At 44.1% G+C, this 27,500-nt stretch overlaps 1 protein-coding gene across 1 annotated transcript in view; it reads right to left on the bottom strand.

The window, feature by feature from the left end:
- RPIA (ribose 5-phosphate isomerase A) overlaps positions 1-27,500 on the bottom strand; it is a 62,205-nt gene that overhangs the window by 12,562 nt on the left and 22,143 nt on the right. Inside the window, exons 3-8 of the mRNA XM_040335469.1 lie at positions 26,455-26,515; positions 26,282-26,337; positions 13,315-13,374; positions 11,113-11,177; positions 9,951-10,019; positions 7,730-7,871 (exon numbers count right to left, since the gene is read on the bottom strand). Coding sequence (XP_040191403.1) covers positions 7,730-7,871; positions 9,951-10,019; positions 11,113-11,177; positions 13,315-13,374; positions 26,282-26,337; positions 26,455-26,515 — 453 coding nt within the window. The remainder of the gene's footprint in view (positions 1-7,729; positions 7,872-9,950; positions 10,020-11,112; positions 11,178-13,314; positions 13,375-26,281; positions 26,338-26,454; positions 26,516-27,500) is intronic.

Here is a 27,500-nt window from a genome sequence, read left to right as displayed (position 1 = left end):
CCCCCCTCCGGTGTCACATTTGACACCTTTCAGGGGGAGGGGGGTGCAGAACACATTTACGTTTTTGGTTGTAACATGACAAAGTGTGGAAAATTTAAAAGGGATATAAATACACTTTCAAGGCAGTGTGTGTGTGTGTGTGTGTGTGTGTGTGTGTGTGTGTGTGTGTGTGTGTGTGTGTGTGTGTATATATATATATATATATATATATATATATATATATATATATATATATATAAAATTAGAATGTATTTTATATTACACACACACACACACACACACAGCAGTTTGGTGGTGGTCCTATTTGCACCATGTTAAGCTCTTAAATATGGATGTAACAGTGCGAAAAGGTGGAGGATAGTCTTTAACCGCTTGCCGACCAGCCGCCGCAGTTACACTATCCCCTAAATAAATAAAAAACGCTGATCGCCGCCATTATTAGTAAAAAAAAAAAAATCTATTAATAAAAATGCCATAAAACTATCCCCTATTTTGTAGACGCTATAACTTTTGCGCAAACCAATCAAACGCTTATTGCGATTTTTTTTTACGAAAAATATGTAGAAGAATACGTATCGGCCTAAACTGAGGGGGAAAAAAAAAAATGGATTTTTTATATATTTTTGGGGATATTTATTATAGCCACAAGTAAAAAAAAAAAATATTCATCTTTTTTCAAAATTGTCACTCTATTTTTGTTTATAGCGCAAAAAATAAATGCAGAGGTGATCAAATACCACCAAAAGAAAGCTCTATTTGTGGGGAAAAAAAAAGGACGGCAATTTTGTTTGGGAGCCACGTCGCAGGACCACACAATTGTCAGTTAAAGCGACGCAGTGCCGAATCGCAAAAAGTGGCCCGGTCATTGACCAGCAATATGGTCCGGGGCTGAAGTGGTTAAGATACATGAAGTTTTCAAAAAAATCTTATTTGAGTTTCTTTATAAAAAAAAGCACAAGCATTTCAATATGGGATGCCCCGTACCACAATTACAAGCCAAGACATTTAGTCGTTACCACTAACCCCATCCTTTTCCTCTTTATACGTTTTCTTTTTTTTGTTTTCAAAAAAGGTTTTATTTGGAAGACAAGTAAAATGGTACAAAACAATGCATTGGGATAGGAATGATACAGGAAATGCAATACAATGAGATGAGGGTAGGAGTGGAAGAGGTATGCCAAGGGGGGGGGGAATGATTTGTGTACATAATCAAGACGAGAATAATACATTAGAGGCAAGGCATGTATACGAAATTAGCAAAAAGACAGCAAGACCAGTGGAAAAGCGGATGGTGCACATAACCAATATTTTGAGATGGTGGGGATATTTTTCAGGGGGGCAAGGACCAATATATCCATTTGTTGGAGAAAATATGCATGCCATCGTATAAGGTGTGGTGGATACGTTCTGAGAGTCTGATAGATTCCATTCTAGATAACACTTGGGGCCATGGGAGGATTTGAGATTTCCAGTTACAGGCGATCATCCACTGTATAGCACTGATGAATGAATGAATCAATCTGTTACATGGAGGGGGAACATCTGGGACCGTGGAATAGAGTAGACATATTTGTGGGGTAAGGGAGATTTTTTTCTTGAGGATACTTTCAAGTCTATTTACCAGTTCTAGCCATATGGGTTTCAATAAATTACATTCCCAAAAGATGTGGAAGTAGTTGCCAACCTCTGAAGCAGTTTGGGGAGGTATTAGGGTAGAAGGAGTGAATTTTAGCCGGGGTCATGTACCATCTGGTGAAAATCTTTAAAGGGGTTTCTCTAAAGGCGGCCGCACGATTACTTTTTCTAAGATTTTCTATCATAACTGACCACTGGTCAACTGGGAAGGAGCAATTAAGTTCTAGTTCCCAGCGTAGCATTGGGCCTGATTTATCTGGTTGAAATAAGGAGTTTAGGAAGTTGTAGAAGGAAGATATTAAGCCTTTGTCCCTAGGGCAGGAGGAGCAAACCTGTTCAAATAGGGTGCTAGGGGGGGAGATATGAGTGGAGAAATTATTTTCAAAAAACTCCTTGATTTGGGAGTATTGAGTGAGGTGAGAAGGGGAGAGCTTGTACTTATCTTGTAAGAAGGAGAAAGAAAGGAATGACGAGTTGAAGGTGAGTGATTTTAATGTAGTAAGGTTATTAACGATCCAGTCGTTGAATGGGGACTTGTCTGGGAAGGCGGGAGGGAACCTGGGGTCACCTAGGTAAGTCGAAAGGGGGGGGAGTTGGAGAAGCGAGATTATGCTTATCACATATCCTCCTCCAAAGCTGCAGCATCTGTGCTACAATTATATTTTTTCTGGAGAGAACATGGTGTGGTGTTACCCTGGACCACAGAATACCCTTAAGGTTTAGGGGCTGTATCGAGAGTGATTCGAAGCGGAGCCATGGGATATCCTCATAAGGGGAAAACCATTGTGTCAGTTGTATTAACTTAGCAGCTAGAAAATAATACCATAAGTTTGGTAGGCCAAGATCTCCTCTAGGTTGGGGTCTGTGCATAAGAGAGTAGCTGCATCTGGGTTTCCTATCATTCCAAATAAATGTATTAATTTCTCTTTGGAGGGTTTCTAGGCGGGATTTAGGTACGTTGATTGGTAGTGCCCTGAAGAAGTATAGTAGCTTCGGGAGGATGGTCATCTTAAAAGCGCAGATCCTACCGAGATAGGAGATATGATATGAGGACCATACCTTAATTAAGGCGCTGATATGAGAGAATAAGGGTAGGTAATTAGATTTGTACAGTGAGTTGTGTGATGTTGTGATCTGAACGCCAAGATATTTAAACGATGAATGTGGCCATATAAAGTTAAAGTTTTGTTTCATCAGGGAAATAAGATCAGGGGGGCAGTTGATTGGGAGAATGGAACATTTGTTGGTGCTGATAGACAGGCCAGAGAGTTTATGGAATGATTTGAGTACTGACAAAAGATTAGGGATAGAGGTGTGGGGTTCTGTCAAGAATAGGAGGGCATCGTCAGCATACAGACTAAGTTTAAATTGATGTGGTTCTTTACGGTAGCCCTGGATGTTAGGGTTATGTCTAATGGCGTGAGCGAGAGGCTCTATGGCTAAGGCAAAAAGGAGAGGGGGAAAGGGGGCAACCCTGTCTGGTGCCTCTGCTAAGGGGAAAGAAGTCTGAATTACTACCAGGAATCCTAATTCTGGTCTTGGGAAGGTGGTAGAGAGCATTAAATCCATGTATAAATTTCTCCGAGATGCCGAACTTCGGGAGAAGATGATTGAGGTACGACCAGTTTACACAGTCGAATGCCTTATGGATGTCCAGACTAAGTAGGCATAGGGGGCGGGAGTGTAGGTTGGCGTCTTGTATAATGTTAGTGACCAATCTGATGTTGTCGACAATTTGTCTACCTGGGCTAAAGCCTGTTTGGTCTACGTGTATGAGGGAGGTGATCACCAAGGACAATCTATTTGCAAGCAGTCTACCGAATAATTTAAGATCATTGTTAAGGACCGAAATTGGACGAAAGTTTTGAGGGAGAGAATGGTCTTTTTGGGGTTTAGGCATTAGGGAAAGGTTAGCCAGCAGCATGTCCTCAGGGAAGTGTCCCCCCTGGAGGACATGGTTGAATAGTTTTGTAAGGCTGGGCACTAATAGAGGGGCACATTTTTTATAGTATATGGCTGTGAAGCCATCTGGGCCAGGGGCTGTTGATGACTTAATGGATTTAATGATATCCGCGATCTCAGATTCAGAGCAAGGTTCATTTAAAGATGAAACCTGAGCGTCATCGAGTTTAGGAAGGTGTAAAGAATTTAGCCAGGCTAAAGAAGACGGGTTGGGGTGGGTTTGGGGACCAGAGAGGAGGTCCTTATAGAATGAGGTGAAAATCTGGAGAACATCTTGAGGATGGGTAACATAATTACCCCTTTGGTTTCTTGAATGGTATACATGGGGAGGTTTAGTATCATGATTCAGTTTACGGGCAAACATAGCCGAGGCCGAGTTGCCCTGTAGGAGAAATTTGGCTTTGGAGAATCCGATAGATTTTTCAGTGTCTTCTGAGAGTAACGTGTTAAGGGCTTGGCGTTTAGATTGAATGAGATCGGACAGAGATGGTGAGGGGGAGGAGTTTAATTTGTTATACAAGTCATTTAATTCTCTGGTAAGACATTTAATGTCAGTGAGTTTGGCTTTGTGCTTAATAGCAGCTATGTTTATGATATGCCCCCTCAAGACCGCTTTATGGGCGGCCCAGATGGAAGTGGGGAGCACCTCTCCAGGGACATTCTCTCGAAAATAGTCTTCTATGTGAGATTTAATTTGTTGGTGGGAAGAGGGGTCCGAAAGCAGAGAATCATTGAGACGCCATTTGAAGGTGGTTGGGGCTAATCCAATTTGGGAAGTCTCAAATGCTGCAATATTATGGTCAGACCATGGGCAGGGATGGATTGTGGCTTTAGAAGAGTTGGCCAAAAGAATGGGAGTGCAGAAAATGTAGTCTAGTCTGGAGAAACAGTCGTGAGGGTGAGAATAGTGTGTGTATGCCCTAACTCCGACATTGTGAGCTCTCCAGGAGTCAATTAATTGAGATTTATTAAGAAAACTGTTGATGGTTTTGGTAAAGGCTTTAGAAGAGGGAGATGTTTTGTTTCTGTCTAGTGCGGGGTGCGCGGCAAGGTTAAAGTCTCCTCCTATAATCATATGGGGGGATACATATTGGTCAAGCGTATCAAAAAATGTCTTAAAGAAAGAGGTTTGGGCGTCATTTGGGGCGTATAATGAAGCTATTGTTATTTTGCGTCTGTTAATGCTGCCCTTCAGAATAATATATCTACTCTCTGCATCTTTGAAGACAGACTGTAGTTCGAAAATCACTGTGTTTCTGATAAAAATTGCAACACCACGAGACTTATTAGAGAATGTGGTGTAGTGTAGTTGGTTGAAGGACTTATCAAAGTATTGGGGGTGATTGGCTTCTGAGAAATGTGTTTCTTGCATTAAAATGATGTCTGCACCCAATCTCTTATAATGTCTAAAAGCCTTCTTACGTTTATTAGGGGAGTTAAAGCCCTGGACATTATGAGAAATGACTGCGTGAGTAAGGGGAGATTAAAGGGGGGCTCGGGGAAAAAAGGGTTGGAATTTAATAAATGATAAACATCAAAAATATTAAGTGCAGTAGACATTAGCAGAACTCCTAATAATAGAGGGGAGATGGTAGTGCATAACAGATATAGACATTGTATGCTGTAAATTACAAAATTGAAATAGTATTGCATTGGGAGAGTAGGAAGTCTTCCAGAAAAATAAACTTTATAATGAGGTGCCATAAGGGCAAAAAAAGCTGACAGCTTAAAAGTGCCAGACGAAGGGACCAAGGGACAGGGGGTCCCTTGGTTCAGTCAAAAATGAAAGTGGACAACAAAGTCCAATTTCCACCAGCAGGGCCAGCGGACAAGCCCAGAAATCAGGGAAGCCCGCGTGCCGAGCAGGGGGAATGGGGAACAATCCAGCAACGGCGGATGAGCCAGGCAATGTGTAAGGATAGCTAGTCTGGCAAAAACAGTTATGTGCATGTGTTTGTACTTCATATAAACATAACTAATAACAAAATATATAAGGTAACAACATAGAGAGAGTTTCAGTATATGTGAGACCGGGTAGGTATAGGCAAGTCCAAAAAAAAAAAAAAAAAGGGGGGGGATGAAAAATTGGGGGGGGGGGGGGGGGGAAGATATCAACAAAATCATTAATAATGAATTGTAAAAAGAAAGACCTGACACCGTATAATAGACTTAACATCAGCAAATAAGCTATATATAAGTATATGTATATAGGCACGAGAGTAGGTGGAAGGAGGAGGGGAGCCCCCATTTAATGGGGGGTGCAAACCTGCCATGTAGAGCGGCTTGTAAGGAAGCCGATTGGGCTGTTCATGGATTAGGAGACTCCCCATACGTTTTCTTAATGCAAAATCATTTTAATGGACAGCTCTACTATCCAATAGCAATCCATATAGGTGGAAGGTGTCAGGGGACAATAAACCCTCTTCTTACATGGGCGTACCATACCGTGTAGCTGTGCAAAAGGGTTCGCCTTCACCCATGTGGGATTCACAATGTTCCCGTGCAGATCTGTGCAGCCAGCCTTGTGAATTCAATGACAGACGGCCAGCTGCACAGACCTGCATGGATGTCCACATGCATCCCAGAGTGTACTTCTGTGTGGGTCAGAATGCAGTCTGTGTCATGATTTCTGCATCAGACCCACATGGATCTGTAAGGAGTAGGGATGAGCCGAACACCCCCCCCGTTCGGTTCGCACCAGAACCTGCGAACACACCAAACGTTCGTGTGAAGTTTAGAACCCCCATTAAAGTCTATGGGACTCGAGCGTTTAAAATCTAAAGTGATAATTTTAAAGGCCAATATGCAAGTTATTGTCCTAAAAAGTGTTTGGGGACCTGGGTCCTGCCCCAGGGGAAATTTATCAATGCAAATAAAGTTTTAAAAACGTCAGTTTTTCGGGAGCAGCAATTTTAATAATGCGAAGTGAAACAATAAAAGTGAAATATTCCTTTAAATTTGGTACCGGGGGGGGGGGGGAAGGGTGCATAGTATGCCTGTGAAATAGCGCATGTTTACCGTACTTAGAACTGTCTCTGCACAAAGTGTGATTTCTGAAGGAAAAAAAAAAAAAAAAAAACTGACTCGCGGCTATAATGAATTGTCAGCTCCCGGCAATTCAGAGAGAATTCATTCATTCATTCAAAAAAAAAAAAAACCTTCAGGTCTGGTGTGGATTTTAAGGAGAACTCCACCCTAAATTATAAAAAAAAAAAAAAGTGGCGTGGAGTTCCCCCAAAAATCCACACCAGACCCCTTATCCGAGCACGTAACCTGGCCGGCCGCAGAAAAGAAGGGGGGGGGACGAGAGATAAGGGGTCTGGTGTAGATTTTTGGGGAAACCTAACGCCATTTTCTTTTTAAATTTGGGGTGGAGTTCCCCTTAAAATCCACACCAGACCTGAAGGGTCTGGAATGGATATTTGGGGGGAACCCCACGTCTTTAATTGACGGCGGGGTTCCCCTTAATATCCATACCAGACCTGAAGGGCCTGGTAATTGAATTTGGGGGGACCCCACGCTTTTTTTTAATGAATGAATTCTCTCTGAATTGCCGGGAGCCGACAATTCATTATAGCCACGAGTCAGTTTTAAATGACACTTTGTGCAGAGACAGTTCCAAGTATGGGAACGCCATTTCACATGCATACTTTACACCCCCCCCCCCCCCCCCCCCCCCCCGATACGAAATTTAAAGGAATATTTCACTTTTATTGTTTCACTTAAAGCATTATTAAATTCACTGCTCCTGAAAAAAAACGTCAGTTTTTAAAACTTTTTTTTGCATTGATACATGTCCCCTGGGACAGGACCCAGGTCCCCAAACACTTTTTAGGACAATAACTTGGATATTAGCACTTTAGATATCTCACAGACTTTAACAGGGTGTTCCGCGGCTTTTCGAATTTGCCACAAACACCCCAAACTGTTCGTTGTTCGCCGAACAGGCAATGTTCGACTCAAACTCGAAGCTCATCCCTAGTAAGGAGCACCTGTGCATTCAACATGGGTGAAGGTGACCCCTTTGCACACGTGTACAGATTGGTACGCCCATATAAATGCCAATTTAGAAAATCTCTGAAAATTTAGAGGACTAGAACGTATTAGGTCTATAATATTCATCATTACTTACAGCCTTACTAACAGCCATCCTCAACTCCGCCACACCACCAAACTTCTTTTGTATTGCTTTGCTCACTGGAACGTAAGCCATTGGAAGGACTTCTATGGGAATACCCTTCTTCCACTGATCTCCAAAATTCTTTGAATCTTTTCTGTGTAAATAGAAAAAACACAAAAATAATAATTAACACACACAAACCAACACACACACACACACACACACACACACAGGGTCTCAAACTGGCAGCCCTCCAGCTGTTGCAGAACTACAAGTCCCATCATGCTTGTAACCATCAGCCTTGCAATGGGAGTTGTAGTTCTACAATAGCTGGAGGGCCACCAGTTAGAGACTCCTGGTTTAAAGCAACCAAATGCTCTTAAGTAGTAATAATGCAAACCAAGCATTAGACATGTGCACAACAAAAAAAAAAAATGTTTTTGTTTTGTTTTTGTTCCGTCTAGATTCATAATTTCGTGAGACGCAAGTTTTCCCATTCGGACCTGTTCGTATTTTCGTAACAGTTTTATTTTCGTTGATACTGAATGATTCTTAATTCTGTCCAATTTATTTTCGTGGATTTGAAATTCGTAATTTTGTTAGATCATTTTCATTAATTCGGTACACTATTCGTAATTTAGCAATTGTTAAATATGTAAATTTGCCTTTTCCGTTGATTCGCAACATTGTTTTTTTGTTTTTGTTGATTCGTGTCTATTACCGTGCTTCGAATGGATTCGTAATTTTGTACTTTCGTAAATACATTGCGGCGTGGTCATTCGCAATCGCGTATTTTAGTTTAATTTTCAACACGCGGCTAATTCATATTAAGATAAACGTTCTCTTAAGTGCCATACACACGGTCTGACTTTTTGCCAACAAAATCCGACCTTGTGTACGCTCCATCGGACAAACTTTTTCGGGTTTCATCGGACAAAAGTTCGCTCTGCAAAACGGACAAACTTTTCAGCAACAAAAGTCCGATGGTGCAAAGTCCGACCGTGTGTTCTCTGGGTGTGCCCGGCCAACTCCCTTCGGACAAAAATCCACGGAAAAGTTTGTTTAAAGTCCAATCGTGTGTACGAGGCTTTACACTGTCCAATGTGACCCAGCACAAAAAGAGATAAGCTGATTGGCTAAGATATTAAGTAGGGTTGTCCCGATACCACTTTTTTAGGACCGAGTACAAGTACCGATACTTTTTTTCAAGTAGTCGCCGATACCGAATACCGATACTTTTTTTTTAATGTCATGTGACCGTTTTCAAACCACAATACAGACCAAAGATATTTTCTTTAGAATTATGAAGAACTGGTACATCATGGTGTGGGGCTGTTTTTTAGCATACGGTACTGGAAAACTGCATATCATTGAAGTAGTGATCACTGTCAGTGCAGCTCATCGGTGCCAGTGCCCAAAAGTGCAGCTAGCCAGTGCCACCTATCAGTGCAGATCAGTGCCCATTAGTGCATCAGTGCAGGGAGGCAGCTTATTAGTGCATCTCATCAGTGCCACCCAATCAATGCCAGTGCCACCTATCAGTGCCATCCATTTATGAGTGCCATTCAATCAATGCCAGTGCCACCTATCAGTGCCATCCAATGGTGCCATCCAATTTGTGTTCGATGTCACAAAAAAAAAAAAAAAAAAAAAAAAAAGTATTCTATTTTGGTATCGGGAGTATTTGCGCGAGTACGAGTACTAGCGCAAATACTCGGTATTGGTCCCGATACCGATACTGGTATCGGTATCTGGACAACCCTAATATTAAGTAAGATACATCACTCACTAACTACACTGCCCATTTGAAAAAACGATTTTAGAGTACACAAATTTACGAACAGACAAAAGAAACGGTTTACAAAACACACAAATGAAAATACGAAATTACGAACAGACAAAGGATTTAAAATACGGAATGAAAATCGTTCGTCATAGATGTCGTTTTTGTTCTTTTGCGGCTCCGGTGTTTCGTATTTTAGCAAGTTTGTCCAATCGTACGTTCGTATTTTCACTTGTTCGTTATTTTGCTTATTCGTAATTCCGTCATTTTCATATTTTAGTACTTTCAGCTAGTCGGATGTTCAAATTGATCCGAATGTACGAATACTAACAAATTTGTACGAAAATCCATTTGTTACGAACGGAATCGCACATGTCTACCAAGCATCACATTCTCTCTGGTGTCATTCAGTCAGCTTACAAAACACAGACACAACATTTGTAAGCGTACCTATAATCTGCAATAACGATGAAGGACTTTGCACAACCAGCAACAATTTTTTCTTGGGCCAAACATCCCCTAGAAGGTTTAGGAAAAAAAAAAAAAAAAAACAGTTCACCATAAAAATATCAATAGCTGGCTCCAGCACTGCAGTGGCAGCTACCTACAGTTCTAGGCTGGCTCCATAATCACCCCCTGAACAAAACCCAAAAATTTCCGTCCCTTCACCCAAGCAGCAACCCCCCGCCCCAACCACATGCACCCCCTTCCAGCAGCAGCACTGCTCCATCCAAACCCTGGAGTTCACCTTGAACACACAGCAGTGAGAGTATGATCTGGAGGGAGGGGGTGCAAGCTTCCTGCTCATTCATTACCTGACAGGAGATAACCCTGCCAACTATGGGCCAGGGGGAGCGGGGAGTTTCAGGACTTGGCAAAGGCACAGGCAGGGACTTTGCAGCCATCTCCTTCAGATCAGGGCAAGTATATAGAACTGATCCCTCTGCAGAGCTGCCGGAGGGAGAAAGCCGGCATCGCTACACGGGATCCACAGTTGTTGCAAAGCACTACAGCTGGTTCTCCTCTCCTGCAGGTTTCTGGCCCCCCTTCTGAAGGGATAGAGCTCGGGCCCCCTACAGGAGGGCTGGCTGTACTGCCCTGTTAACAAGCTTTGATGGGTAACTGCAGCACGCTTATGAAATCAGTTTGAAACACTTCTGAGATCATTCAGAATTCACATAACTATTAGTTGCTATTCCATTCCCATAGGAGTTGTATGGAGGAGTGAAGCAGTTCTGCAGTGAACGTAAAGCGAGTTCATGATATAAATGAAACATTCTAAATGCATTTGACCAGTGGCGGCCGGTCCAATCGGGGGGGGGGGGGTGGTTAGGGGCACCTAGGTGGTGTAAGTGCAGGGCTGGTGACCAACCAACTGAGGGGGAGCAGGTGACCACCAGCTGCCACTGTGTTTTATTACTGTAGGTGTTGTACATATCAAAGCATGTACATAGATAAAAGGAAGGACCAAAGATCTGTATAATACCTAGAAAAAAACCCTACTACTATCAAACTAACAACTTTTATTGAAATTAAAACACTCCTATAAAAAAAAAAAAAAAAAAAAAAAAATCACACAACACTTCAAATGGATTAAAACAGTACACCTTACCCTCCACCTTTGATGAGGTTGAGATCTGAATCAACTTCATCAGCGCCATCAATTGCAACATCGAGCTGTTAATGGGGTCAGAAGAAGACAGAACAGCAGTAAATTACACAGAGAAAAAAAAACACAACTGTGCATACAAACTAGCTGATAGTGGGAAAGCATTTGAATCCTTGTGCTTTATTTAAAAAAAAACAAAAAAAAACTCTTTTAAAAAGGGCAATCTATTGTGAATGACTATTGTGGATGATTTAACAAATGTGCATAGCAAGTCACTCGGTGAAAGTGAATACACATTCGAATGTTTTAAATAAATAATATAACTAAAAAAAATTAACTTTAAGGTGTTAAAAATGTTAGTGATATCAGTTATTTAAAAAAAAAAAAAAAAAAAACACCACACCTTTTTATGGGGGCAGTGCCCCTGTGCCCCTTATGGACCGGCCACCACTACTCTACAAATGTAGAAAATTCCTTTGATACCTGGCACCATCCAGTGGCAATTGCTATTTAAAACCAATGAAAACTGTTCCACTGGCAGAGAAAAAAAAAGTACATTTTCATGAGGCTCAGGTCTGCTCCTATATCCTTTGTATATACACCGTATATTCCTATATACCGTAATAGTAATACAAAAAAAAAAAAAGGTTTGTAGATTGGCCACTAGAGGGAGCTCTGTATTTTAACATTATGGTTCTCATTCAACCTTTTTGAAAGCATTAAACTACAATTACTATCAGGCTTTTAAATTGCAGAGGAGACATAGTATAGAGCAGGGGTCTCCAAACTTTCTAAACAAAAGGGCCAGTTTACTGTCCTTCAGCCATAAGGGGGGCCGGACTGTGGCTATTGGGAGTAGAAAAGGTCCCGAAGTCAGTGGCAATAACTCTGTTGATGTCATTGGGAGGAATTGTGTTCCATCATTGTTGTCATTGGGAGGAATAGTGCCCCATCATTTGTGTCATTGTGCCTCATTGTTGGTGTCATTCGGAGGAATTGTGCTCCATCATTGGTGCCATTGGGAGCAATTCTGGCACATCATCGGTGTCAATAAAATCGGAATTATGTCCCACTGTTGATATCAGTGGATGAAAATAGTGCCCCAAGGGCCAAATATAAGCAAGAAAGGGGCCGCAGTTTGGAGACCACTGGTATAGGGCATAGGTGTCAAACAAGACCCGCAGGTTGAATCCGGCGCTCCAGGCCATTTCATGTGTCCCTCACACCTCCAGCCCTCCTCCAGACCCTTGCTTTTAAGCAATACATCCAGCCAGAGGCAGCTCTAGGCTTTATGAGGCCTTAGGCCCCATACACACGAGAGGATTTATCCGCGAATACGGTCCAGCGGACCGTTTCCGCGGATAAATCCTCTCGAGGATTTGCGCGGATTTCAATGCGATGGAGTGTACTCACCATCGCATTGAAATCCGCGCCAAAATCCTCTGGCGATGACGTGTCGCGCCGTCGCCGCGATTATGACGCGGCGACGTGCGCGACGCTGTCATATAAGGAATTCCACGCATGCATCGAATCATTACGACGCATGCGGGGGATCCCTTCGGACGGATGGATCCGGTGAGTCTATACAGACCAGCGGATCCATCCGTTGGGAAGGACTCCAGCGGATAGATTTGTTTAGCATGTCAGCAAATAGTCGATCTGCTGGAATCCATCCCAGGGGAGAAATATCCGCGGAAAAAGATCCGCTGGAGTGTACACACCATAGGATCTATCCGCTGAAACCCATTCGCTGGGATTTTTCAGCGGATGGATTCTATCGTGTGTATGGGGCCTTAGGCAAAACTTAGACATGAGGCCCCACTCACGCCCATAATGGGAAAAATAGTTCAAGCTATAAAAAAATAAAAATAAAAAACACAACATTTTTACGAGGCCCCAAAAATTTACAAAATATCGCATTCGGTATTTAATGCAAAATTCTTAATGAATTGAACACTTGCATAATTGTTACTGCATTTTATGAGCAGTTATATAAAACTTAGTGAATTGACCCCTCTAAATCTGAAAGTCTGCCATCCAGGTGAAGGAGGATATAAAGACTTTTCCACCAAAAACTTCACCTGCTGGCAAGTCGTTTATCAGTTTTACTTCCATATTGATGATCGGAAACAAGGAATATCCTTCAAGCCTGTGGCTGGCAATACCCAATACCCTCCGCCGGCTGTGCTGTACAGTCATGATTACCTCCGGGTGTCTCTCCAGATCTGTCAGAGTTAATCCATTCTGAAGTATCAGCTGACGTGCCTGCGAGCGGAAAAAAAAAAAAAAAATCTTTACTTTGTATATCAGCACATCACTGTATATAACACGGGAGAGACACATGATAGTACAAAAAAGCAAAATCGCTACTGTAAATATTACTTTCACTGTCCCACAGTAAAAAAAAAATTAACCCCTTACAGTAGCGATTATTTGCTCTTTGTAATTATTTGTTTTTTTAACCCCATTATGTTACTAAACGTTTATAACCAATCTGTAATGTGGCACAGATGCACGAGTGTTTGACATATTACCTGCTATTTAATGGACTCTTCATTGTCAACATTTTGGACTGTTTATTAACTCATTCAGAGCCAAAACCCATATTTAGCTGATGGTTTTTGATTCAAGTGCCTGTTGTTTTTTGTTTATTTTTCTTGTAAATCACCATCACTATGATTGCTGAGGGATTTTGAGGTTTCTGCATGTTGCATCCTAGTGGCCATCACGGTCACTTTTGATATAGCAGCCAGCCTCTCACTTATATCACTATAGATCACCCACTTGCATACATTCGTGTTTGTCAAGAAGGGTGGTTGAGGTAGCGCGATTTATATTTTTCTTATGTTTATTTCTTGTATTTATTGTTTACACGGTAATCGCAGCACCTGGGAGGGATTAGACTGACTACGTTGCAGGTTCTTTTTTTCCTCCCTCCTTTTTCTTCTTTCTGGTATTTTTTAGCGCAGTTTCTTTCCATTTTTCCCATGTAAATAACCTGTGACTCAAAGCAAGGGGGCGGAATGGACTAAGGTTTGTCTCTGTACGTCCGTTTTATTTCACTGAACATTAAAAGAAGATTGCTCAGAGCTGGATTAACTGTGTGGCAAGACTGGGCACAGATCGGAAATCTTTTACTCTACATTGTGACAGCAAAAAATATATATATTTCGGTTTACATCCACTTTAACTTTCTGCTATAAAACATATCCTATTAAAAAAAAAAAAAAAAAAAAAAGTCTAAAAGTCTTCATCAATTTAGACCAATATGTATTCTGCTACATATTTTAGTTAAAAAACAAAACAAAAACAAAGCATATATTGATTTTTTTGCGCAAAAGTCTACAAACTATGGGATAATTTTACTTTTACTAGTAAGGGCAGCAATCAGCAACTTATAGCAGGACTGCAATATTGTGGCAAAAAAAAAAAAAAAAAAAAAAAAAAAAATTTTTATATATATATATATATATATATATATATATATATATATATATATATATATATATATATATATATATATATATATATATATATATATATATATTACACACACACTTTTTGGGGGCCAGTTACAAAAATTCAGTGATAAAAATATGCACTGTACTGACACCGTCTGGGAAGGGGGGTTAAACAACATTTTGTTGACTGATGAAAGCAACATTGTTTTTTTGGATCTAGGGGCCACATAGTTTGTCAGATGACCCCCAAATACTGAGATCAAGCCATAGTACGCTGAAGTATGGTGGCGCAAGCATCAAGATATGGGGATGATTCTCATACTATGCTGTTGGGCCCATTTATCGCATACCAGGGATCAGTTTGAATACATAAAAATACTTGACGAGGTCATGTTGCCTTATGCCATTTTTATTTTTTTTAACACAACTGTAGTTTACAATGTGGTTGCTTTGGCCCGTTACTATTAGGAGATATGACCAACTAGAATTCCTTCTTAGATAAAGCATTTCTTCAAGGTCAGGCAATTGTGGAATGAGATGGGAACGTGAATCACATTTTTTATAGAGAACCCAGTGAGCAAAACATTATGTTTTGTCCTTCAGCCATCAGTACAAAACAGCTTCAAGTGTAAAACAATTTGGGGCAAATCATAACCAAAAATCTCATCTGTGAGACATTCCTGGAACTTAAAGTGGTTGTAAACCTTACATAGTAGGTAAGGCTGAAAAAAACGACAATAGTCCATCCAGTGTCCTTTAAAACGGAGGTCCACCTAAAATAAAAATATTAAAAGCCAGCAGCTACAAATACTGCAGCTGCTGACTTTTAATAAATGGACACTTACCTGACCAGCGTGCCTGCGATGTCGGCAGCAGAAGATGAGCAAACGCTCGTCTCTCGGCTGCCCCGCCGCCATCCTCTGTGAGGGAATCAGGTAGTGAAGCGTTGGGAACTTGGCAGTGAAGCCGCAACTGCACACGCGCTGGGCGCCTTTTACTGGTCCCGCTGTGTTCTGGGAACAAGGGCCCAGATTCACAAAGCACTTACTCCAACGTATAACAAGATACGCCGACGTAAGTGCAAATGTGCGCCGTCATATCTGTGCGCCGGACCCACAAACTAAGATGCGCCTAAAAACAGGCTTCATCCCGCCAACGTAACTTGCCGGCGTAGGGTGGCACTCCCATTGATTAGCCATTCGAATGAGTGAGTGAGGGCATGAGTGCAATACGGCATGAGTGCAATACGGCGATTCACGAACATACGTGCGCCCGACGCAGTGCGCGCAAGTTGTACGTCCGGCGTAAATTTATTCCCAATAAAGGAGGTGTAACCCAGCAGCAGACATGCAAAGGTCTGTACCAGGGAACACAAGCCGGCGTATTTTACGTTGGACGTGTCTGGCTGGGCGTAGGTTACGTTCACGCCGTACGCAGTGATCCGGCGTAGTTTGGGCAGTTGTTCCGCCGTGGTTGTGAGCCCATGTCGCGGCGCATGCGCAGTTTGTGATACGTATCTGTCTGGCGCTCGGCCCATCATTTGCATGGCTCACGCCCACTTCCACCTACGCACGCCTTCGAAACCCAGCGCAGCGTTGGGAGCACTGGCTTGGTGAATTCCATGCTTGCCTCTCTGCGCTGCATTGGCATAGCGTACATTGCGCTACGGCGGCGTAATGTGCGCCCGCTCTCTGAATCTGGGCCTGTGCGTTTCCCAGAACACAGCAGGGGGGGGCGTAGATATCCGCAGATTCTGTGGATATCCATTCCCGGAAGTGGGCACACATACAGGTATCTGCACCCCCCCTGAAAGGTGCCAAATGTGACACCAGAGGGGGGGGAGGGTTTCCGAAAAGCAGAGGTTCACTTTATTTGCACCTCTGCTTTAAGCTGTACATCCAAAATTCTTTTAAAATATATCCATGCCCGCAGCCACCACCAATTGTGGGAGAGAGTTCCATATCAGTATTGCCCCAACAATGAAGGACCCCCTGAGATATTTGTAGATCGCTAGCATATCTCCTCTCAAGCGACTTTTCTCCAGCGAGAATAAATACAATGGCCCGAATTCACAAAGCACTTGCCCCGACGTATCTCGAGATACGCCGCGTAAGTGCAAATATGCGCAGTCTTATCTGTGCGCTGGTCCCAAAAGCTGAGATACGCCTAAAAATAGGCTTCATCTCACCGACGTAACTTGCCATCGTATCGTGGGTGCATATTTACGCTGGACATATTTGGCGCTCCCATCGATTTTCTATTCAAATATGGAAATGAGGGCGATACGTCGATTCACGAACGTACGTGCACCCGGCGCATGCTATACGAGGTGTAATTTAGCAGCAGACATGCAAAGGTCTGCACCAGGGAACTCAAGCCGTCGTATTTTACGTTGTTTACATTGGACGTGAATATGGCCGGGCGTAGGTTACGTTCACGCCGTAGGCAGTGATCCGTCGTATCTTAGGCAGTTGTTCTGACGTATTTGTGAGCATGCGCATTGGGATGCGTCCACAGGACGGCGCATGCGCAGTTGGCGAAACGTATCTGTCCAGCGCTCAGCCCATCATTTGCATGGGGTCACGCCTCATTAGCATGGCTCACACCCACTTCCACCTACGCCTGAGAAACCCAGCGCAGATTTGGGAGAAGTGCTTTGTGAATTCAGTGCTTGCCTCTCTGCGCTGCGTCGGCGTAGCGTAAAGGAGATATGCTACGGCGGTATAAATATACGCCAGTGAATCCGGGCCATAGTTTGCAGCTGTTCCTTATAATTTAGGTCCTCAAATCCCCTTATTAGTTTCTTTGCCCTTCTTTGGACTCTCCAGCACATCTCTTCAGAGGACTGGTAACCAGTACTGGACTGAAAACTCCAGATGAGGCCTAACCAGAGTTTTATAAAGTGGCAGAATAATGGTTTTGTCCCTGGGAGTATATCCCCTTTTTTATGCATGCAAATATTCTGCTGGCTTTGGCAGCTGTTGCACAACCTGTCATCTACTAGTACCCCTAGATCCTTCTCTATCCTTGACTCCCCCAGCTGTACGCCACCTAGTGAATATTTAACATTTGTTTTTTTACCCCAAGTGCATTACTTTACATTTCTCCACATCATTTTCCATTTATCTGCCCACTTCTTTATTGTATTCAGGTCATTCTGCAAAATTTCCATGTCCTGATGAGCGTTCGTTACTCTGCTTAACTTTGTGTCATCCACAAAAACGGAGACTGAACTATTTATCCCATCCTGTCATTTATGAATATGTTGAATAGAATTCGTCCCAAGACAGAATCTTGGGGTACCCTACTCACTACCCCAGTCTGAGTACATGTTATTTATTACTACCCTTTGGACCCGTCCCTGTAACCAGTTTTTTACCCAAGCACAAACCCTATGGTCTAAGCCAGCAGACCTTAGCTTGTAAATTAAGCGTTTATGGAGGACTTGATCAAATGCTTTTGCAAAGCCCAGATACACCACATCCACAGCCCTTCCCATATCTAGATGGTTGCTCACTTCCTTATAGAATGTTAGCAGATTGGTAGTCGGCATGGGTTTATGAGGGGACATTCCTGCCAGACAAAAGAGATTATTCTCCTCAGTAAAACTTTATCATCCTTTTCAATAATTTACCCACTACTGATGTTAGGCTGACTGGCCTATAATTCCCAGGAATATGTCTCTGTAAATTATTTAAATTCCCCCCCCCCCCCCCCCCCACATCAAAAAAGTTTATTGAAAACATAAAAAGATACAGAAATGGAGTCGCAGCTCCACAAAGGAAGTGTACAGTGAGTAACTGGGTAAATGGATAATGCATAAAAGGAGTTATAAAGGAATATATTTTTTTGCTGAAATGACTGTTTACAGGGTATAGAGACATAATAGTTACCGTATTTAAATCGGCGTATACCGTGCACTTTTTTGCCCTGAAAATCAGGGCAAAATCGTGGGTGCGCGATATACGCCGATACCCGTGCTTTGTTCGAACCACTGCGCCGACATATACCGAGCGCAGTACACTCGGGCAGGATCGGCTCCTCTCACAGTCACATCCTGTATGCGAGAGGAGTCGAGCCAGCCCGACTATACCCAAGTGTACTCCGCTCGGTATATGTCGGCGCAGTGGTTCGAACACAGCGCGGGAAGCAGGAATCGAGCGGGGATGGCCGCCGATGGACGACGAACAGGACGCGATGGACGACAGGCAAGACACCGACGAGGGGCATCCAAACTATTTTTTTTGCAGGAATCTTCCTTCAAGTTCGGGGGTGCGCGCTATACACCGGGGCGTGTTATAGCCCGATAAATACGGTAACTGATTCCTTTAAAACATGATTAAAAATAGATAAAAATCAATCATATAATGTACCTGTACTTTATAGTTTCGTTTTTGCATGTTGTTTCCTGCCTCTGATGTACAGAGCCAATACAGGGCAGTGATGGTTTGGAAAACTAAACGGATTGGTGCTGTGGGGTTTTAGACACATAGTAATCACACCTCCTTGATTAGTGACTACAGAGAGAAAGCTCCCAGTACTGTGGTCATCAGGAAACCGACAACCAGGAAGTTAGGAGATCAGAGAAGAATTACAGCAACTTGAGAGCAAAAACGAACAATGAGGACATGAAAACAGCACTGCATTAAGGTAAATTAAGCTATTAAGATAACAAAACAAAAAAAAAAAGAGATTTTTAATACAGCTTACCTGTAAAATCTTTTTCTTGGAGTACATCACGGGACACAGAGCGGCATTCATTACTATATGGGTTATATGGAGTATCTTCAGGTGTAGACACTGGCAATCTCAAACAGGAAATGCCCCTCCCTATATAACCCCCTCCCATAGGAGGAGTACCTCAGTTTTGTAGCAAGCAGTATGCCTCCCAAAATGGTCCTCAAAAAAGAGGGGTGGGAGCTCTGTGTCCCGTGATGTACTCCAAGAAAAAGATTTTACAGGTAAGCTGTATTAAAAATCTCTTTTTCTTTATCGTACATCACGGGACACAGAGCGGCATTCATTACTATATGGGATGTCCCAAAGCAATGCTTACAATGAGGGGAGGGAGAACATCTCCAAGACAAAAGGATTTAATTTAGAGATATACTCAAATCATAATAAATCCAACTTAGTTGAGAAAAATAATTTTTAAATTTTAAATTTAACTCAAAAAAGAGGAGCCCCCGGAATCCGAGGGTCTCAAACTGCAGCCTGCAGCACTGCCTGCCCGAAGGCAGTATCAGTATTCCTTCTTACGTCCAACTTGTAGAATTTTGTAAACGTGTGGACAGAAGACCAGGTTGCCGCCTTGCAAACTTGAGCCATAGAGATCTGGTGGTGTGCTGCCCAGGAGGCGCCCATGGCTCTAGTAGAATGAGCCTTTAATGATACTGGAGGAGGCAACCCTTTCAAGCCGTAGGCCTGAGTGATTAATTGCTTAATCCACCTAGAAATGGTGGACTTTGCAGCTGCCTGCCCCTTCTTGGGCCCATCCGGTAGAATGAACAGCACATCTGTTTTCCGGATCTTCTTTGTAGCTTTAAGATAGGCCTTCATGGCCCTGACAATATCCAAGGTATGCAGCAACCCTTCCTTTCTGGAAGTAGGTTTAGGGAAGAAGGATGGTAATACCAAATCCTGGTTCAAATGAAAACTGGATATGACCTTCGGTAGGAAGGAAGGATGAGGGCGGAGAACGACCCTGTCCTTATGAAAAACAAGATATGGTTCCTTACAGGATAAGGCCGCCAGCTCCGAAACTCTTCTTGCGGAAACTATGGCAACCAAAAATACTAACTTCCTTGTCAGTAGAACCAAAGGAATATCAGCCAACGGCTCAAACGGTTGTTTCTGTAAACTTGACAGAACAAGATTTAAATCCCACGGACAAAGCGGGGATTTAACTGGAGGTCTAATACGTAAGACCCCTTGAAGGAAGGTCTTAACCAGCGAGTGGGTGGCCAGCGGCCGCTGAAACCACACTGACAGAGCAGAAATCTGTCCTTTGATTGTGCTTAATGCCAATCCTTTATCCACTCCTAGCTGGAGAAAACTTAATACTCTATCGATGGTAAATTTGCGAGAAAGCCATCGCTTGGACTCACACCAGCCTACATAGGCCTTCCAGACCCTGTAATAAATCACCCTAGAGACCGGTTTCCTGGCTCTGATTAGGGTAGAGATTACTTTCTGAGACAGACCTCTACCCCTGAGAATCAGGGATTCAGCTTCCAGGCCGTCAAATTTAGATGCCGTAAGGCAGGGTGGAGGATCGGACCTTGCGATAGCAGGTCTGGCCGTAGAGGAAGAGTCCAAGGGTCTCCCACTACCATCCTTAAGATTAGTGAGTACCATGCCCTTCTGGGCCATGCTGGAGCTACCAGGATGACTGGTATGTGCTCCACCCGGATCCTGCGCAGCAGGCGGGGTAGTAACTGGAGCGGGGGAAACGCATAAAGAAGTTTGAACTGATGCCAAGGGCAAACCAACGCATCGGTTCCGCAGGCCATCGGATCCCTTGAGCGGGATATGAACCTGTCTAGTTTCTTGTTGAGTCTCGATGCCATGATATCCACGTCCGGCACTCCCCATCTTTGGCAGAGTGCTTGAAAGACTTGTGGATGCAGAGACCATTCCCCCGGCCATAGAGTCTGGCGGCTTAAGAAGTCCGCCTGAAAGTTGTCCACTCCTGGAATGAATATTGCCGATATGCAGGGCACATGAGCCTCTGCCCATAGGAGAATCAAGCTCACCTCTCTCTGAGCGGCTTGACTCCTGGTTCCCCCTTGGTGATTTATGTATGCCACGGCCGTGGCATTGTCTGATTGAATTCTCACCGGGAACCCCTGCAATTTTGACGTCCAAGCCCTGAGGGCTAGTCGAGCAGCTCTGAGCTCCAAGATGTTGATGGGCAACTGCTTCTCTGGCTTTGCCCAAGTACCTTGGCGAGTGCAACCATCCAAAATTGCTCCCCAGCCCGTCAGGCTGGCGTCTGTGGTCACTATCTTCCAAGCCACTGGGCTGAAAGACTTCCCTTTCAGTAGATTCTGAGGGTCTAACCACCAACACAGACTTTGTCGGACTCTTGATGAGAGCGGCAACGGGATATCCAAGGCCTGTGGCCTTCTGCTCCATGCTGACAGGATGGCTGCCTGTAGGATGCGAGTGTGGCTCTGGGCGTATGGTACCGCCTCGAATGTGGCCACCATCTTGCCTAGTAACCTCATACATAGGCGAATAGTCGGTTCTTTCTTGCTTAGAACCAGTAGGATTAATTCCTTGATGGCTTTTACCTTCCTCAGAGGTAGGAACACTCCTTGTTGTTCTGTGTCTAATCTCATGCCGAGATATTCCAACTGCCTTGTGGGCTGGAAAGCTGACTTTTCTCGATTTAGGACCCAGCCGAACCTCTCGAGGTATTGGACCGTGAGGGCCACTGCTCGCTCCAAGCCGGGAGACGAGTGGTCTATGACTAGGAGGTCGTCCAGGTATGCTAAGATCGTGACCCCTTGGATCCTTAGCTTGGCTAGGATCGGAGCTAGGACCTTCGTGAACACCCGGGGGGCCGTAGCCAACCCGAAGGGAAGCGCCACGAATTGGAAGTGACGCGAAGCCACCATGAAGCGTAGATATCTTTGATGTGGCTGATAAATTGGAACATGAAGGTAGGCATCCTTTATGTCTATGGACGCCATGAAGTCGTCCTTCTGGAGTGTGGCAGCTGCTGACCGCACGGATTCCATCCGAAATGAGCGGATCTTTAGATATGCATTTACCATCTTTAGGTCCAAAATTGGCCTGACATCTCCATTGGGGATGATGAATAGGTTGGAGTAGAAACCCAGCCCCTGTTCCAGGCTGGCCGGAATCCGAGGCGGATCGTTTGGAATCCTCGACTCCTGGAAATGAGGAGGAGGAAACCTTAGGAAATCTAATTTGTAGCCTGTGGCCACGGAAGACCGTACCCACTCGTCGGGAATGCTGGCTTCCCAAATCTCTGAAAAGAGTCGCAGCCTTCCCCCCACCTTCGTGGGTGGGGGCGCCCCTTCATAAGGTTGGCTTGGGGGCTGGTTTTGCTGGTTTGCGAAACCACTGCCTTTTGCCTCTAACAGCCTGTCCTTGTGATTTGCTGTTGAAGCCGAAGTTTGCTTTTGCAGGAGGCCGTCGATACTGCTTGGCATTAGAGGGCCCCTGCCCAGGGGAATACTGTCGTTTAAACGCAGGCCCCTGAACCTTCTTCTTAGTTGGCAAGAGAGTACTCTTGCCGTTTGAAATGGTCTGAATGTATTTATCTAGGTCTTCTCCGAAGAGTCGTCCTCCATGGAAGGGGAACCCTACCAGGAGCTTCTTGCATGGGGGCTCAGCCTCCCAGCTTTTTAACCATAAGAGTCTTCTCATATGGATAAGGGATAACGATAAACGTGACGCTTGCTGGATAGAATCCTTGATTGCGTCTACCGTAAAACATATGGCCTTAGGGACATCCGAAAATTCTTCTGCCTGCTGGGCAGGAATAAGTTTAAGCATCTGCTTAAATTGATCCGATAATGCTTGAGCGACCCCAATCGCAGCCACAGCTGGCTGTACTACTGCCCCTGCAGTAGTGAAGGAGTTCTTAAGTAGTGCTTCCAAGCGCTTATCAACTGGATCCTTGAACACCTGTATGTTTTCTACAGGGCATGTTAACGATTTGTTAACACATGAGATGGCTGCGTCCACTGCAGGAGTAGCCCATCTTTTGGAAAATTTTTCTTCCATAGGATATAGGACAGAGAACTTCTTAGGTGGTAAGAAGATCTTATCTGGCTTGTTCCAATCTTGGAACAAAACTCCCTCTAATAGAGGATGGATCGGAAACACAGCATTGCTTTGAGGCGCCCTCAGTGAACCCAAAGCTGAAACCGTCGATACCTGGAGATCTGGTACTGGCCAGTTGAATGCCCTATGGACCAAGTCCGACAATCCTTGAATCCACCAGCTCTCCCTCAGGGAGACTGCCCCAGACTCCTCTGTATCCGGATCTTCGATCCCTGAACCTACTTGGTCCTTGTCCAAGAGGTCGTCCAATTCCCCTGAGGAAAGGACCTCCTCTTCTGAGGGTCCGCGCTCGGGCGACGGAGATCTATTCCGCTTACTGCCCCGCATAGCTGCGGCTATCATTTTACCCATGCTTTTCTGCATCTCTTTTAAAGAGGTGAGTAATACCTCCTCCGTGACCATCTTAGGGCTGGACTGACCCGCGTCAGCTCCAGCCCCAGATCCCGATGGCCCCAAGGCTCCCTGTGGGGAAAGCAGCGGCATAGCATTGTCCGAGACCTCAGACTCTCTGGGGGAATCCCCACCTCTTGTACCCTTGTTTTTTGATGCCATGGTACAATACCGAGGTACACCTGCTACTTATTGGTACCTGGGACTTATAAATAGTTAAATGCCCAAACACCTGTTTGGGGGATAAAAAATGCTTCCTCTCCCCTAGATGACACTTCTCTTTTTTTTTTTTTCAAATCTAGGAAAGAAAAAACATTCTGTCCCCCTGAGTAGTATTGCAAGAAAAACTATGAGATGGAAAAGAAACAGCCTATTCCTAGGCTTGAAAACAGTCTTTCTGAAGACTGCAATATTCTTTCTGGCCACTGTGTGTCCTCGGCGCCCCATGCTTGCCGTTCTGGTCTTTCCTCCTCAGTTCCAAAGTATTGAATGAGCTATATGGAACAAACAAGGAAGGGCCGCCCCTTCCTTAAGCCACTGACCCGCCCTTCCCCCCCCAGCAATCTCAAACAGGAAATGCCCCTCCCGACAGGGGGGGGGGTGGGGTTGGGAGGAAGGGACCTCTCTGCTCCAGCAAACTGCAGCCATGAGGAGGTCAGCGTTTTGCCTGCTTTGCAGGCCGTGAGGAGGAAGACTGAATGGAGCATCGCCTGGAGGCTTGCAGGTAAGCACAGCTCTCTGACACACACATATATTTTTATATAACACAGGCCCCACTCAATGCTTTTCCAACACTACAAGGGAGGTCACATCTTATGGGGAATAATACATATAGAGCCATCCTATCTTTATGATATGTGACTAGTTTGCCAGATGCAGTGCATAACTTTAGGCATGTCCCCTGTGACCCCCCAGAAAAAACCTGCTAAGAACCAAGTTCCGCAAGTTTTCCCCTCACTTACCTGCTCCATGCCGCAGGACTTTGCCAAGCAAGAGGCCCAATCTTCCCCCATCTCGGTGGGGATGTCTAGACCTTCAGGCCCTGGGTTCCTATGAAGGATCCACTGTCCTGGGCCCATATAGCACTCTGGCAACAGAAACATTAGGCACCCAAAGGTTTCTAAGTTCTGGGCCCAGGGTCCAGCTCTCTAAAAAGAAAAGCATTATGGGCTATACCCCAAGGGTTTGGGGTCCGGTTACTGACCACTTTAGCGCTGAGGCTTTTTTGGACAGAACCGGTTAGCTCACCTAATCCCAAGGATGTGGAGGCAAGCTAAACCATGACTAACACCTAAGACACTGGCGGAAAAACTGAGGTACTCCTCCTATGGGAGGGGGTTATATAGGGAGGGGCATTTCCTGTTTGAGATTGCCAGTGTCTACACCTGAAGGTACTCCATATAACCCATATAGTAATGAATGCCGCTCTGTGTCCCGTGATGTACGATAAAGAAAATTCCATTACAAATCCTTTAAAGTAGACAATCAAGCAGTATGAAAAAGAACCTGCTCTATTTTTTCACGTCGTGAAAAACGGTCATGTGTAGGCTTTAACGTGGGGGGGGGGGGGAAAAAACGTGCATGCTAAGAAGCAAGTTATGAGATGGGGAAATTAGCAAAGGCAGACAAAAGGGTGGCGCCATTCCAATGGAACTTACCCTTTATAGTGCCGTTGTACGTCGCCGCGCTTTCCTCAAGCATTTTTTTTTCACAAACTTGTATACAAGGCAGGCTTGAGAGGAATCACGACAAATCACGTCGAGAAAATGTCGTTTTTTGCATGATATGAAAAACGGTCGTGTGTACGCGGCATAAGGGTCATTTCTGTCTGCTGCTTCATATCTCTGCTATCAGCATGGAGGTACTTCTGACAAGCTTTCCTGACACCAAGAGAAAGATGGTGACAGGGGAGGGACCCCCAGCTGATTGACAGCCTCGGCTCTGTTCTTCTGTGAAGGTGGGTAGGGTTGGGGGGCTCCCTCCAAACCGCTCTCACTGAGATCTACAGAGTGTAACTTCAGCTTCTCACCATCTGATTTTCAGGAGTTGAGAGATCCTGTGTAAATTCAGGACTTTGAATGGATGTTAAGGAGAGGTGCAAAACATGTAGGATATATTTAATCGCTTCCCTGGTTATAAGTAAGGGTTTACAGCCCCTTTAACATAATTATGACTGGGAATTCCTGAAAAACAATTGCTTACTCTCTGAAAATAGATCCCAAAGGCTTGTTTACACAAGCTTCAAACCCCCCCAAGCATTCATTGCATACATTCAACCCAATGGGGACGCCCTCTGCATCATGGTCATAGCAGTGTACACTCCCGTCAGCTGCCTTTACCATTTAGCACGATAATCACACCGCTCAACCATGGGTTTTCACCACCCTACCCAACCACAAGTGTAAACATATCCTCGCTCTTCTAATGACCTTACCTGTAAATTTTTAAGTCCAAGACAGAAAATCTAATTTCACATTATAAACAAGATTAAAGCCCCCTACCTGGAAAGATGTCGGGACACAGGACACCTGCAGATTCTCATTCTTCACCCTCTCAGCTAAAAAAAAAAAAAAAGAATAAAAAAAAAAAAAAAAAAAAAAGGAAGAAGTAGTCACCAGTGTTACCTGAGCATAGACAGAAAAGATAGAGATTATATAATATATAAAACACACACCTAATCGATTGACTGCGTGAACAATGGTAGAACCACTTCCAATACCAAGAACTTGATGATTCTAAAAAAACAAAAGAAAAAAGTGAGCGTTACTAAAAACATCTTTCTGAAACAGAAATGCAAATTTGTACCCAAAAAGTAATCCATGTTTTGACATTTGTCCGGAATCATTAGTAAGAAGATTGGTGACAGTAGCAGAGTGTTGTACCATAGTTTGAGGAATCAATAGTAGCTTTGCTGCTCCAGAATTGCCTCTTCATTTGCCCATCAGGTGGACACCCAGGAGCACATCTCCCCTCTCAGCTGTTTCAAGTAGAAATGAACGTGTTTGCATACCAAATGTAAAAAAAAAAAATAAAAAAAAAAAAAAAAAAACACACAAAGTAGAGGATTCACAACATATAGGCCCAGATTCTCGTAGATGGGCGCAAAAATGGCTGGCGCTGCTGTCAATCACATCCAGTGACGCGCCAAGGGGCGGGGCCGAGTGATACAGTGAGTGGCTATGGCCGCTCACTGTATCACGGGAGCGCTCCCGCAAGGACTCACCACAATACGCGCTCTCGCATGACTGTGGCGAGTCCTTGCGGGGAGGACCAGAGACAGCCGAGGGACCCCAGAAGACGTGGATCGGGGCCACTCTGTGCAAAACGAACTGCACAGCGGAGGCAAGTATAACAGGTTTGTTATTTTAAAGCTTAAAAAAAAAAAAAAAAAAAAGAAGATTTCCTATAGCAACCCTTTAAGGTTGAATCTGTCAATTAAAGGCTTAGAGCTGGTTCACACTGGGGCGACTTGCGATCCGACTTCATGTCGCCTCAAGTCGTCCCAAGTCGCGCTGTAGAGAAAAACAATGGAAGTGAATGGGAGCGGTGTTAATACACACTACTCAAGGCGATCCGACTTCAGAAAAGGTTCTGTCCGTCGAAAGTTCTAAGAAGATTAGACAAAGCAGCTAAACTGTACGACGCCGCAATCGTACATTTCCAGTCAAATGCTCTGCCCATAGGCTATAGAAGAATTCTGATGTTGTATGACTAGTAATA

Source organism: Rana temporaria, chromosome 1 (genome assembly GCF_905171775.1).
Source record: "Rana temporaria chromosome 1, aRanTem1.1, whole genome shotgun sequence".
NCBI lineage: Eukaryota > Metazoa > Chordata > Amphibia > Anura > Ranidae > Rana > Rana temporaria.
The sequence above is the reverse complement of the archived record's forward strand: the minus strand, read 5'-3'. Positions and strand labels throughout refer to the sequence as shown.